The sequence below is a fragment of the Trachymyrmex septentrionalis genome, unplaced genomic scaffold, assembly GCF_001594115.1.
Source record: "Trachymyrmex septentrionalis isolate Tsep2-gDNA-1 unplaced genomic scaffold, Tsep1.0 scaffold71, whole genome shotgun sequence".
Taxonomy (NCBI): Eukaryota; Metazoa; Arthropoda; class Insecta; order Hymenoptera; family Formicidae; genus Trachymyrmex; species Trachymyrmex septentrionalis.
This window is the reverse complement of record NW_017305895.1, coordinates 1,482,267-1,497,902: the sequence shown is the minus strand read 5'-3', so window position 1 is coordinate 1,497,902 and position 15,636 is coordinate 1,482,267. Positions and strand designations below refer to the sequence as shown.

Here is a 15,636-nt window from a genome sequence, read left to right as displayed (position 1 = left end):
ATGTTCGATAAACAACAAAAATCTGCTTTTGGTTGATATCTTTTATCATTCGCAAAATTCCCCATTTTAAAGCTGGTTCTACATTAATCACAAGTTTGTCGCGACAGTTCAATCTGTGAAGCGTCAATTTTTAAACTAGAGATCTCACAAGAGATATTGAACACCATACGTTCGTTCCACTATATTTTTCAGAACCTGCTTATATAAAATGGAATAAGATGTCCTAGCATTTTATCCCATCTTATCAGATTGGTAAAAATCATGTTTTTCATTGTTTAAAACATGCTCAATATTTTTAATATATTTTAAATATGGTTTTTTATAATACTATTTAAAGCGTGTATTAAAAACATGTTTAAAAAAAGACACGACGTTTTGTTTAAAAAAAAAAAAAAAACATCTTTTACCAATTCTGTTAATCTTATGCATCTATCTCATTTTATCTTAAGCAGATCCTGAAAAATATGACGGATCAATCAAAAGTTGTTTAAACGTCCAATCTTTTATTTGAGAATTTCTAACTGTCGTACAAGCTTGCGATTAATGTAGAACTAGTTTTTATAGACAAACGACGGCGATTTGCGCCGTCGATTGTCACAGTGTCTTGCGTAATTTATGAGGAAATTTTGCGAACATCAGCTCGAGCTGGAGAGACAGAGCGAACAGGGGGACGTGAGCAATTATCAGGCGAACGGCGAGTTCCATCTCCTGGACTTCACCGCTCGCAGAAACGTCGAGTATTATTCCTGTTGCGAGGAACCATACCCCGACATCACTTACGAAATTCGCTTACGACGACGTCCGATGTTCTACGTCTTCAACCTGATTCTGCCCTGCATACTAATCAATGGCGTTGGTAAGTGGACTACATAAATGCTCATACCTGAGCGAAACAGCGCGGAATGCCCAAGTTAGTGACCTGCAGTAGATCGACTAATGTTCGTATATCAAAGGGCATAGTAATTGTTTTTCGGTACTTGTATGTATTCAAAATACTGTTACTATAATTCCTGATTTAGAAAGTTCTAATATTACAATTAATGGTGTTATATCTTATTTTATATCTTACATTGAAAATATATTTAAGAAAAAGAATTGGAATAATTAATAATTGCATTATTAGCAACTTTATTCTAAAAATAATATGAGAACAAAAAAAAGGCCCCGAAGAAATAAGTCATATAATAAAAAAATCTTTATTATACCTATGATTTACCTCTTCTCTTTCTCTCTCTCTCTCTCTCTCTCTCTCTTCAGAGTCTGTTTTATTTATTCTGAAAATACGAAACTTTTTTGTAAACAATATAACGCGATCATTTATCGATTTTTACATCGCATCATATTCAGCAAAGAATGAATAAAATAAAATACTACTTTTCTTTAAAAATATCTTTTCAAAAAAAAAAAGACCGCAACTTTTTAAGACATTTATTGTTAGGTTGAATCTCATTAGTGAAGTTTCACAGATTGTGAATTAATGATATGCGGTATAATGTAATGTAAATTTCGAGGACCTTGTTTATTAATAAAGGAAATAAGAGGTCTTATCATTAGTTATGAAGTAAATTTTATAAATAAATCCTGAAACTATAAAGTGGTAGACCGCATGAGAAGTCATATAAGAGATTAAGTACGCTCTCTCTTCCGATCTTTCCGCACTCTTCGTACGACCTGCTTTTTTGAGAAAATTGAGATTGCCCCTACTAGCACGAAACGCGAATCTTATGAATTTCCGTAATAGTTTTCATAATCTCGGCGGAAAAAACGATATCTTTATCAATAACTACGCGAGTAATCAAATTACATGTTAAAACTCCGCTAGAAATAGTTGAATCGACGTCGATCGATGTCGATAGCACTAATATAGTAACTAGTCAATCGATATCGATTCAGCCGATCATTTCTAGCTGAAAATTTATTATTGCTTGATAAAAAAATCAAGATGCACGATCATCGTTTTTATATACATATTCGAAAGAAATTCGGAATTTTAATAAAAATATACATTTAAATAAAAATATGTCAAGAATATTTTGAAAACAGATTACTTGACAAGTTCAAAGTTAATTAAATTTCTATAAAGAATCTAAAGAATTAATTGCTTGCTATAAATTTTTTACATTAAATATTTTTGTAATTATTGTTTAAATTAGAATTAAAGCAAAATTATTTTTATATTTATTTTTTGATAAGAAAAAAAATGTTTTAGCTTAATACACTTTCTTATCTAAAATATTTACTTTTAATTATTCTATATATATTCTAATACCGCACTAATGCAATTAAGAAAAAAAAAACATATTTCTCATAAAAATATTATAATGTAGACAGTAAAACAAAAAAAACGTAATTACTAAATTTCTAAAGTTCTTTATTAATTCTTTGTAAAAACGTAGAAAAAATGATCTTCGAATACTATGTAATATTATGCAAAAGAGGGGAAGATGAGAATTCGAAAAATAATATTTGCGATTGGGTCTAATAGCGTTAGGATTTGTAGGGGGAAAAACAAATTAAGTGATCGCCTTTAAGGAAACGACGGCATAAACCGAAGCATTTCATTACATTTCTGCTGCCATTTATCGATAATGAAAGAAATTTTCCGAGAACTTGTTAGATATTAGCGCCAAACTAATAGAACAGCAATTACCTATCAAGTAAAAAATGAATTTTATAGACAAAAAAAAAGTGTAAAGTAGGACATAATAAAAGTCCTTCTAACAATAGCACGATCTACTTTTTTATTGTAAATCTTGATAGATAAATTTAAATATGTAGATGAAATAATCTGGCTTCTATAATGATAAAAACTCGTTAAAGTTTTGAAAAGTATACTAGAATTTTTTTAGACTTTTATAATCTGAAAAACAATAAAAAATTTACTTTGTTTCTTGAAGGTCCCTATTACTCTCTGATGGAGGAATTAAAATTTATGTTGCCAGTGGAAGTTTAGAGAGTAAAGAAATTAACGTATAAGGTATATATAGAAATAGATAGATAAAACAGACAATATTGAAATAACAGAATATAAGACCCAGTAGGGCAATCAAGACTGTCGGACAAATGGGACAACGCAATGGTTTTCCGATGATAAAATTGATGGTTATAGAACAGTTAAAAAAGGACAACTATGAATTATCGGGAAATATTTATGATTTTATTTGGTCAAAAGAATTTGTAAATTATTTTACACAACAATAGTAAAAAATTGACAAAATTTAAATTCATTTCCCATTTGTACGAATATTTACTAATATTTTTCGCAAGATTAAGACTGGTATAATTCGTAATTGGTTTTTATATTTAGGATCGTTTTAAGTACAGTTTTAAGATGTTATGGACCTATCAGAGAGAATTATATATTATATATTATATTAGCATCTTACTTTATTTAGGACGGTCTTAAAATAAGAATCGATTATAAATACCTCAAATAAAAATTATGGAAAACTGATAAGTATTCTATAAAGCATAAAATTATCGTGATATCAATCAATAAGGAATTTAGTTATTGATAAATATAATGATGTTAAATATAATAATGTTTAATGAGAACAAAAGATGTGGAAAACTTAATAAAATTTAAATTTATCGAACGAGAAAGAAGCAACCTGAGCAACTACCTCACCTTTTTTTATCGTTTTTTTCCTGCAGTTCTGCAGGTTACTCCATTCTCGATCCACAAACTTTTGAGTTTGTCACGAGACTTCAAATCGAAGTCTCGTGGAATATCTCGGATTCAATATTTCGCGATAAGGGTGAAACTTTCGCGAACGCTATTCTTGTTTGCTCTCCAGCCCTGCTGGTGTTCTACGTGCCCTCCGAGTCGGGGGAGAAAGTCACCCTCGGCATCTCGGCCCTTCTGTCTATGACAGTGTTCCTGATGACCATTCGCGAAACTTTGCCGCCCACGGAGAAGACACCACTGATAAGTGAGTACTTTGTTAGTCATTTCTGATTAAAAACTTTAATTTAAAATTCGAAAACATTTCTATATATCCAAGATATTTTCAAAATTTATGATCCATCAATTTTTTTCTATGCTGTCATTATACATATTTGGTTGAATTATGACAAATATTTTTTCGGAATCATATTTTCGAATTTTAAAATCACTCGATTTTGTTAATTTTGAATGGTTCGACGCAAAACGTTATCGTGATTTTACCGAAACGGTTCACATTATCCTGCTTTTATGTTAGTTAATTTTAAAATTAACATTTTAAATTGGCTGACGTAATAAGCTTGAAATTGACTTGAAAGCGACTAATGTAAGACTAAAGTAATGTAGAACCAGGGTTATAGTTGCTCGTTACTCATTAAAAAACCTGCGGGAAAGTGCACCTGGGATTTCCTTCAGACGCGGTTAGCCGTCTCTGCAAGATTGAATAGCGTCTCATTTCTGCTAATGTAGTCTTCAAAGAAGGATCCCGAAGGAGTGTGCTCAAAGAACAGCGAGAAAACCAAATAAAAATAGTTCGGAATCGTTACTCAAGTGGAGAAAGAATTTTGTTTAATGGTTAGACACACACAACGGTTTGTGTGGTAGACAATTTTTTTAACAAGATACAACGAGTGCATCATTATTCAGCAAATTTCTTCAAATAAAAATAACAATATTTTATCTGATTCTTTTAATTCTGTCTGTTGTATTTAATTTAAATATATTTATATATTTTAAATATGTGTTTAATTCAATATTTTATAAGAGAGATGAATATTTCATATTTTATAAAAATTCTTTGAATTGTTTTTGTATCTTTTAAAAACGGATTTAAAAGAGAAATAAATTTATTTTAAATTAAATCACACACACACACAACATTCACTCGCTATATGAGTTGATCCTTACTTGACAAGTGGCATAAGTTTAAAATTAGAACAAATGCATTTGTGTTATAGAAGCAAAATGTATAAAAATATTTGTTTTATGTATCATTTTTATTTACTTTTATTTTGTTTTTATAAAAAATAAAAATCAATTTTACATTATAAATAAAATGATCGTAAAAAAAGTTAGACTTAAGTCTAACTTTTCCAGTTTTTTTTACAGTTACTTTATTTATAATGTAAAATTGATTTTTATTTTTTATGAAATACATAAAAACAAAATAAAAGTAAATTAAATTGATAGATAAAACAAACATTCTTAATACTTTCTACTTTTATAATAAATGCATTTTTCCTAATTTTGGATTTAATTTTGCCAATTAAGCTTGTCAATTAAGGGGCTGATGTCAAAAACAATGAAGAAATTAAATGAAACTAATAAATTTAAAAGAGTCCAAATTATTATAAAAGAGTATTAATAGAATTTTACTTATATTAAAATGGACAAAAAACACTCATGAAACGGTTCAAATTTAACTTATTAGTCCTCCTTTTGAGCCGTGAAAACATTACTTAAAGTTTTTACATGATTTAAATTTGTAATTTTTTACGGTTGAAAAGGACTGATTGTAAGTTAAGTTTGAAACGTTTTGCGAGTGGTTTTTACCATTTTGAATCTGAATAATTATTTAATTTGGATTCGTTCAAATTTTTTACCTTTGCTCAGTTTCTTCATTACTATTCTATCTATCCGTACTACTTTTCCTTTTGATGCTTTCAGGTCTTTACTATGGCGTCAGCATTTGTCTGGTGTCGTTCGCATCCGGTCTAGCGGTCGTGACGTTGAATTTGCATCACCGTGGTGTACGGGGCATCCGCGTACCGAGTATCGTGAGATCGCTGGTCTTAGACAAATTAGCCAGGATAGTATTTCTGAATTTCCAAGAGGAGAATAGATCGGTAAAACGGATGCACGTAATGCACATGCATACATTGTTTCTTGTAATGCGGAGCATTTTGCAAACCACCATCCAATTTCCTATTTGAATATAATAAAATTGGGCCAATATTCCGTTGTACGCGCGATTCTGATTCAGATCGATCAGATTAATAATTCTGAGAATCGTACAGTTTCCTGCGGATAATAGCGTAAACAAGGTCGGCGTCAGCCGTTCGTTCCAGCATACATAAGTAAAACGATATAACGGAGGATGGTACTTTCAATATTGTATAAAAGAATAAAAGAATAGATGTATAGTATAAAAGAATTGAAAAGTATATATATAATCGATTAAAAGACATATAAGAAATTTATAAGCGAAAGAGAACATTTAAAATGTAAATTATGAACAATATGATGAAATATGTATGAGATTTTAATTATTAATAAAAAAATACGAAAAATAGATCGAGAGAGATATAAACTTTGTCTCCGAATGTTTTTTGACTATACGAACGTCTGTAGCTGATTCTGAGCGTAAACGAATAACATATTGGGTTTCATCAAGAGAAAGTTTCGCGGTTGATACAATTTCTAAACACGAGCCCGCTATTACTCCGTTCTATAGAAAAGTTACAGCGCAATCATCAATATGGTATCACAGTGATTTGTTATATCAGCAGGAGCCAACGGAACAATTCCCGAGAAGAAAGAACAATTGTCCGCTGCACTGTAAACCTGAACTGTCGGAACAGCACGTATCTGCCAAATATGTATCGAGGAAAGACGATAGTAACAGTTCTAGTCCCAGTTTAGGTGAGTCTGTGATAAAGACAACTAAATTTATTAAAATGTCAGTGACATATTAAAAGACACGAAGTTACATGATTGAAAAAGTCGCTTAGCTTTTTTTTAGTTCTCATAACTTTGGTTTTTTTTTTAAATATTTAATGTTATTTATTATTAAATTCTCAAACATATATTTATATTATTTATCTTTAAGTGTATTTATTAATTTATCTTCATGTGTTTATATATTATAAGTTTTTATATATGTTTATATATTATATATTTATATAATAAGAATTGTATAAAAGTAAATTTTCTTCTAGAATATAAAATAAGTTTCCATTCTTTCTCATAAAACCATTATTTTAGAATTGCAATTTTATACAACTTAACTTTTTTATTTTCTATATTTTTATAAATTCGTTGTAACTCAAAAAATTACAAAAATTTCACAAAAACTGAAATATGTTTTTCTAAAATAATCATATCGCTTTTGTGCAATGTGTAACTTGATTACGAAATATTTACTTTCATTTGCAATCAAGCGTAACGATCTGATATATTTCTTGTTTCAAATACATCCTGTCGTTTCTGATTATACTTTAATAGTCTGTCCGTCTAGTTTGGTCTGATCTAGTTTTTTTTAGCCAGTTTATTTGTGCCGTATGATCAATATATATTATGAATCCTGTCGAACGATCGCATAGATCTCGGAAAAGAAGGCGGCCTTGAGGCGCATTGGTCCCGAGTCCTGGGAAGAGTGCACGCGACCATCGAGAGGAACGAGCGGCGCCTGGTCGAGCAGGATCGTCGGGAAAGGACAGAGTTAGATTGGAAACAGGTCGCCTTAGTCAGTGATCGTGTTCTATTGTGCGTTTTCTTGCTTACGACGATCGTCAGCACGGCGGTGATTTTATGTGGTTCGCCCCCGACTCCGGATGTGTCCAAAGATGGCTAATCCTTGGACTACCGGTTCGACTAACCGTTCGATGGTTGGCGAAAAACGCTTTTCGAGAATCACCGATGATTTTTGCTCCAGATAATTTTGTTTATAATATAATAGGAAGAACGATTTTACTAAAAAGCTTTACGGAATACAGATCTGAAAATAATTTTATTGGAAATTCAAACTGATTGTTAAAATACACTTTTTGCAGCATTGGTCATCATTTTTTAATTTCCAACATGATTACTTGACGATCCAACAAAATTATTTTCAGATTCGTATCCAGTAAAATTTTAGATCTTCCAGCAAGATTCTTTCTATATACTAAAAAAAATTAAATTTAACAGGCTCATTGATATGACGAATAAATACATATTTTTTCGTTATTTGTTTTATAACAAAATATGTGTTAACTCATGCAAAAAGTGAATTTTTAAAAACTAAAGTGGGAAGCTCTATTTCATTTGCTGATATTATTAAAAGAAAAATCATTTTAACATAAGTCCAGTTGCTTCATATGTTTCTTGAATGAAATATCGTGTAATTTTAGATAAATGTGACATGTTTAGAAAACGAAGCATCTATTTTTCGAACAGAGGTGAATTTAGGATACAAAAAACCGCTATTTATTAATTTCGACAACACATTAATTTCTTTCTTTTTAAATAAACATTAATAGTTTCTTAAAAATTCACGTATCTCAAATTATAACTTAAATTCGCCTCTATTCTTTCAACGTTTCCTTTTTTATATCGAACGAATGAAGAATAATTTCGAATAGTTGAAATTGTAAATATATCTGTATCGAATTTATCACAGTATACGTAAATCTATCGAAGTAGTGAATTCGTAAAAACTCATTAGTGTGTTAAACATGTGTTTATCGATAAATATCAATATTTAGATTTAGAAATTCTTTATGGATGAGAATACATTATCTAATAATAAAACGGTAAATGTATTATCAATATTGAGATGTACTAAAACAGGGAGTGAAAGTATAATTTAAGACATAGTAGGAATAAATAATGAAATAGATTTTATTTATTTAACAAATGAAGTCCCGCAACCACATTTTTAAATTATTAAGTACTTTTAAATTGATTTTTTCTTATTTATGTAAAAGTATTTATCTATTTCGTGCATCTAATAAAAATCTATAAAATATATTAGTACATAATAAATATATTAAGAATCTTTAATAATAATCAGGTACAGGTGCACAAGCTATTTTTACAAAGTCTTCATATTTCACGTGTCCGTTCAGAGACACATTGGCCTCACGGAAGATTTGTTCCACTGCAATAAACGATAACATACCAAATACAAAATCTATGATTAATTATTGTTTTACCTTCTTTGCTATTCAATTTTTCTTTTGAGTGAAGCAAAATATGTGATTAATTATTTATTGCTTTATTACCTTCTTTACTACTCAATTGTTCGCCCCAATGAAGCAACATATGTGCCAACTGTCGTGCTGGAATAGTGCCACTGCGAGAGGTATCAGCAGCTTGAAAAGCTTTAATCACTTCTTTCGGTAGATCCTCCGCACGAGTCTGAAGATGCATTACCTCCAGGAAATCGGCAAAGGACATTTTTCCACCTAGAATCAACATAAAATATTTTTATTTTCCTTGTACAAAGTTTCTCTGATCTTTAAAACTTTTAGAGTGAATCTCACTTTAAAAAATGAAATTGTACTCTTAAAGATTCAAAATTGAGCCACTGTTATTCAAGAGTGGTTCAATTTTCACTCTTTAGAATAAGATTCCACTCTAAAGAATTTAGAGAATGGCAAAAGCTTGTATTGAATATTGTAGCCTATGGATTACCTTTATCCTTCATGTACTTGTTCAATTCTGCAATGGTCGGACTCAGTCCCAAAGATCTCATAATTATAGTAAGCTCGTCAAGCGTGCGAATCTGACCGCTTCGGGCAAACAGGTAGAAACATTCTCGGAACTCTGCAAAAGTAATAATTTCAAATCAGCTTGTTCGATTTATTTCAGCTGTACGATAGGCAATGGTAATTTCGCAAAACGATTTTAAACGTACCATCTATATCCTCTTCTCTGAAATAACGCGCCTGCAACAATTACATACCGGATGAGACACGAAGAGTAAAACAGAACGCATATTAAGTAAACTTGGTTGTGCAAAGGAAAAAGCTAAACAAATAAAACCGTACGAGAAACATGACGAAAGTAGATCAAGTTCCAGAGAATCGAGAAATTACATTCTAAATAGACCTCAGAATTGTTGACGAAATTATAATATGTATTGGGATTACCATGTTTGATTAGATTCACACAGATCGTGTCTCTGTTGAGTGTCGGATTTTAACGCGATTTTGTTGATTTTGACACAACAGGTGTTTTATGCGAACGTAACCTCACTTGTTCTCCCTGCTTGTAACAGAGCGACATCGTTCGTCGGGAGATTGTACTAGAAATCCTGATTGCGCAACCTGTGCAAAGGAAGGTCAATGTTCCTAGCTGTCGTCGAAACACAATTTTAGAATGCATGACTTTTTAACGAAAGTCCGCAGAAACTTTCAAACGCGGATTTCTGTAGAAGCGATCTTTGATAAATTCAAATCGAGCACTTTTGACGAGTAGAAAGTTGACTTTTTTGAGAAGAAAAGATGCTCAAAGGAAAATGGTTTGATCGAAATGATAATTCAGGAATATATTAGGGCAAAATAATTAACCCTTTGATGCCACTATACGCTTTGTACCTGCTATGCGCTTTGCCACATACACAATACACACTGCAGGGTATTGTGTAAAAATATCGCGTAAAAATGAACATACATATTTATAACATTATTTTAAAAATCCAAATGCAATATTAAGGAATATAATAATATATATAGTAACGAATAAATATATCTTTATCTATTAATAAAAAAGTTGTAGCATAAAAAGTAAAATAAATAATCGAATAAGTTATACCCACTACCAGGCACTACTGAAAGATCAAATATCATGAAATCACACCAAATATATTTTCTTTTGTGTATTCTAATAAAATTAATCTCATAATTGCCGTCTATTCGCGTTCCGATTTTCCTACAATTTTTATTTACATCTTCATATTTTGGCTCAAAATTGATGCTGTATATTCCAAGATTACATTTAAATGGAATATTTATGTATTGTTTACGTTGATTTACAAAAATTCATCATGTAGATAACACAATTAATGCAAAATATGTAAATTATTATAAATTGGATAATATAATACAGAAAGAAGTAATCAAGTTTTGTGATTGTAATATAATATATTTGACTTTATAATATTGGTAAAGAAAAATATACAATGTCCTAAAATTCGCGACTCAGAATAATGTAGCGAGAACATTTTCAAAAAATTTATTACATTTTAAAAAAACTGTTCGTAAACTTTTATTTTAAGCCATAATTTCTGAAATAAGGGTTTAAATGCGGCCAATTACAAACTATGATTAGATAATCTCTCGTGAATGAGTTCCCTTCATTTATAGTGATATAAGTCGACACATATTCTATCGTTCTTTGTATTCCATGAATAACGAAGACAGAATAATATTTGTATCGACTTTATTATTAAATGGAAGACACCGAGTATATTGATGAGTGCTAAAGTGTACGCTCATTAATTACTGCCGCACGAATCACTCACATAGACAGATGATTATCTAAACATAGTTTGTGATTGGCTATATTTAAGTCTCCATTATCTAAAAAAGTCATTATTTTAAAATAAAAATTGTTAACTAACATTTTTACTTAATTTTTTTGAGAACATTTTGGCTAATAATATTTTGAATTGCAAATTTTGGAATATTCTGTATAATTGAGATAGAAGTTTCAGTACAATTCGATGTAACATAAAAAGAACATAAGATATATCTGTAGATTGTTTACATAGATGTGTGCGTGCGTATGTATGTGTGATAGATGTAGATATTTATACATATATTTTATGAGTATGCATATAATCCTGTTTTGACTTTTAAGAAAATCATTTAATTATACATAAATTTAATACACTGTACTGATAAAAGTTTTAAAAGTAACTGATTTTAAAATATTCGTTATAAATTAAAGAAAACGAACAGTTTTTTTCATATCTAGACAAAATTAAACTCGCTTTAGACGACCTACAATTTTATATTAAATTTTCGATGGAATGACATTTTTTATCTGATACATCACGTATTTTTATACATCTGTATATTTTAATATTTCATATACGTATGTATTTAACATTTCATATACTCGTACGTGTTCGTTCTGAATTTATAAGTTCTTGATTTGACTTAACAAATTTGTAAGTATTACACAGCACGTGAAATTATAAGTTCCGTCCTGAATTCTAAAAAGCTCACTTTGGCTGGAAAGCGTAATTATATTGATGTATTCGATATGAAGAGTAATAGATTCAATTTACAATCATGAGATGGATAAAATAAAATTTATAAAACTCAAATTTATTTTTCGATTAATTATCTTTGAATCGATTATATAACAACGGGATATTATGACGTGGATTCATTCATTTAATAGCAAATTCAACCTGTCGAATCATAATAATTATTTTTTCATAATCATTATTAAATTTCAATGTATTATTTTTATAATTATATTTTTACAAAAATTTTTAATATTAGTAATACAAAGAATCACATTTATTATTACGAAATTACGTATAATATATTTTTGTGAGTCCAAATAATACTTCATTTCCGTTTATTTTTAAGATAATGTACTTTAATTATTGCGCATCTTTTTAAATAAAATAATTTTGAGAAATATAGTCTATTTTAGTCATTGTTAATAAATTACTAATTAATGTGTATTTCGAAAAAATAAGCTTTTTTGTTATGATTATCTTCCTTGAACCCTTTTTGTACTCACTGTATATATCTTTAATATTTATATCAGAAATAGTAAAACTATTTTTATTATTTACGCTGAAAAAAGTATTAAATTTTAATAAATATTTATTTGGATAATTCTAGGTAAATATATTTACTAAATGTATATTTATTTGACAAAAACGATCAATTTGATTTAATTATTTTTTTATTAAGTAAATATTTATTTACTCAGTTTTATTCAAAGAAATATGTATTAAGTATAATATGTCTACTCAGTATTATTTAAAGAAATATGTATTAAAATTTATTATAGTAAACCTAATCTTTTTTCAGTGCAAAATTGCATAAATAAGTTTATCTCTATACAATAGCCGGACGTCAGGCAATCTAATTTCTGTAATTCAATAAGATAAACAAAAGTGTACATCTATAATAGATAATCATCCCTTCGCTCGACAACGAATATCCCTATAACAATTCACCAAGGTGATAAGGTCAGGAAAGGGTGATTAATCAAATGAGGACGTTAGCAACTTTTCGGTGAATAAATTCTAGGCTAATTGCGACTAATGTGATTGGGCCGCTATCGGAGTGGTGGTAAAAAAGGAAGATAAAGAGTCTTACGGTGTGAAGAATAGCCGAAAAGAATAGCCGAACGGAACAATGATCCGGTAATCGTCTCCCTTCCGGCGCGGCGGACGTATTAGAATTTATTTCGAATACGCCGACGGCTGTGTGCCCGCCGGTGGCTATTGATTTAACGCCCTTCGCCTCCGCGTCTCGTTAAAAAGCCTTTCGCCATCAATCTCGACATCTTTTATGATGCCGACGATTACTCTCCTCTCTGTTACGGAGGATCCCTCTTGGAGACGAAACAATTTTTTCGCGTCTCTGGGAATGACTCTTGACGTTACTCACGTTACTCCGTGACGTCAAAAGGAAACACGAGAGACGGCCGTGAGGAGGAGGAGAGATGGGGGAGAAAATATCGACTTCGCTCGCGCGACACGATTGCGAATTAATGACGCGACTCGATTTCGCGAGCGAAAACGTAAAGTATCGGACGATTGCTCGCGTCTCTAAAATACTCTCGACGTTTCGCTCGAGATCGCGAATGCTGTTACTTTGTTTCCATTCGCCTTGTATATTTCAACGTATTGAATGTCACGCTAATCATACACGCTCTGATTTAAATATCTGCGCAACTGAACGAAATAATTTAGACCGGTATTCATAGTCGATTCTTATATTTGAAAATACAGTTCTATATTCTCATATTTGTAGGACAGTCTTAAGATGTCATAACCCAATTAAAGGGTTGTATTAGCATTTTATAAGATACTACTTGAGACAATCTCAAAATAAGAACGGATTATGAATACCGTCCTTAAAATTAAAATTTTTTAATTTTAATTCTAATTTTTAATTTGCAATTCTCAATTTTCAATGTATAGTATAACACGGGCAATTGGCGATAAGATTCGCGCCAGTTTTGTTTACAATTATGTACTGAAAGAATCCCGATATTAATTATGTGGAAAATTGGATTTCGGCGAAATTAGTCGCATATTTATGTATAGCTTATTGTAATGTGGGAAATAAAAAATGTCATAGACAATGGATAATTTTTTAGCTATGGTATATCGACTCTCTAAATTCTTTGGAGTAAGATTTTACTTTTGTGGAATAAGATTTACTCTAAAGAATTTAGAGAGAAAGATGTAAAACTTGTGCTCACATAGCACATTTGATGTAAGATTTTAATCATAAAACAATAATCAGCGGAATAATATATGATTAAATATACAAATCTATCTTCTTATCTAGCATCAGACATGTAATCTATTGTCATCCACGCTCTCATGAAACTATTATTATTATTACACGATATATTCACACTTTGTTAAAGAATTCCGTAACTAATTATATGAAAAATTAAAGTTTAGTAAAAATAAATTAGTTTTTACGTATAATAACATATAATGATATATAATAACTTATATGTAAAGAATAAAACAGATAGAAGGCTCAATAATGAATAGTTTTTTTAGGTATAGTGTTTAGCTATTAAAGATGTAAAACTTGTGCTCACAGAACACCTTTAATATAGCTAAAAACCTGTCAATTATTGATCCTTATATCTATGACATTTTTTTGTTCTCTACTTTATATGCGAAAACTAAGTCATTTCAACGAGATTCAATTTTCCATACGATTAGTACGGAGTAATTATTACTGTCAATATTAACTTGACACCGTAATTTATCAACTTTTATTATTAGACACGTGTCTGTAATCAAATGATTAATATTAATCTTATCGATTAATGGTTAAAGTAACAACCGCAAAATCCGCGTCGATCCTCCATGAAAAATGCAATCGCTGCGTCATCCTGTAAATAAATAAGATCGTCGCGGCAGTCAGCAGCGTCTAAGCTCGATAGTTACGTTCAGTTAGCGTTTCTCTCGGGGGTTAGCAATCGTTAAGAGCCGCGGCGAGAGCCGAGAGAGCGCACAGACTCGGCAGAGAGCAAACCCGTGGAAACTAATTGGATATCGCGGGCTCGTCCTTTGCAGCATACCGTTTCCATAATTAAATTGCTCGCGGCCTCGGCGCCGCCGCATGTCGATAATCAAACTAATCCATGGCGCAACATTCCCGGGGTAATGGTTTCGCGCCGTCGACTACGCGGCAGGGTGAGAGGAAGGATTCCAAACGTTCACTACCCCCCCCCCACCTCTTTCCTCCCTTCGATGCTTGTCGCCGCCGCCCTTTTGTCATCGTCCTCGTCGCTTTCGTCGCGTTTCCTTTTGTTTCATTGATAGATCGTTCCTTTCTCCTTTCGTAAGAATGGTCGTCGCGCACTCGTCGCGCGTTTCGGTTATACGAGGGTAGAAGCAATATACCGAACGACAGATACGAAAATATATAGCGCGACAGAAAGGAGGCGGAAGACGGCAGCGGTTCAAAATAGATGTAGATCTATGGGGTAGACGGAAATGGCGGTTAAGGGAGAGGGAGAGTGAGAGAGAAAGAGAGAGGGAGAGGGAGAGGGGAATTGAGCGAGAGAGAAGCGGAATATCGGGTGTAAAGGATGCGAGGAGGAGGAAGTTCGCGAAAGGACGACACGTTAGCGCGCGCACGTCTCTCGTCCTACCCCGTTGCTCCACTCCTACGGATCCACGGGGGGAGGCATAAGGGGGCCATAAGGGCAGATCATGATTTCCCCCCTCCCTTTATATCTCCTTTTTTTCTCTAAATATT

The 15,636-nt window shown here is 31.4% G+C and overlaps 2 protein-coding genes across 2 annotated transcripts in view; one reads left to right on the top strand and one right to left on the bottom strand.

Moving 5' to 3' along the window:
* Positions 1 to 7,618, top strand: part of LOC108753778 (neuronal acetylcholine receptor subunit alpha-7-like) — a 22,610-nt gene extending 14,992 nt beyond the window's left edge. Inside the window, exons 5-9 of the mRNA XM_018495668.1 lie at positions 640 to 856; positions 3,798 to 3,932; positions 5,612 to 5,790; positions 6,454 to 6,586; positions 7,267 to 7,618. Of these exons, the coding sequence (XP_018351170.1) occupies positions 640 to 856; positions 3,798 to 3,932; positions 5,612 to 5,790; positions 6,454 to 6,586; positions 7,267 to 7,517 (915 nt within the window). The 3' untranslated portion in view covers positions 7,518 to 7,618. The remainder of the gene's footprint in view (positions 1 to 639; positions 857 to 3,797; positions 3,933 to 5,611; positions 5,791 to 6,453; positions 6,587 to 7,266) is intronic.
* A 1,045-nt stretch (positions 7,619 to 8,663) lies between these two features.
* LOC108753779 (calmodulin-like protein 4) lies at positions 8,664 to 9,908 on the bottom strand. Its single transcript, XM_018495669.1, has 5 exons — positions 9,799 to 9,908; positions 9,564 to 9,594; positions 9,341 to 9,472; positions 8,929 to 9,111; positions 8,664 to 8,804 (listed from the first exon to the last, which is right to left on the bottom strand). Exons 1-5 carry the CDS (start codon positions 9,799 to 9,801, stop codon positions 8,704 to 8,706), a joined length of 450 nt encoding a protein of 149 aa, XP_018351171.1. The 5' UTR covers positions 9,802 to 9,908; the 3' UTR covers positions 8,664 to 8,703.
* Between the last annotated feature and the right edge of the window lie 5,728 nt (positions 9,909 to 15,636).

Coding starts and splice junctions, on each gene's coding strand:
- LOC108753779 (XM_018495669.1), bottom strand. Junction 9,112..9,340: donor CAAGTACATGAAGGATAAAG/GTAATCCATAGG, acceptor TGTTGATTCTAG/GTGGAAAAATGTCCTTTGCC. Junction 8,805..8,928: donor ACAATTGAGTAGTAAAGAAG/GTAATAAAGCAA, acceptor CGTTTATTGCAG/TGGAACAAATCTTCCGTGAG.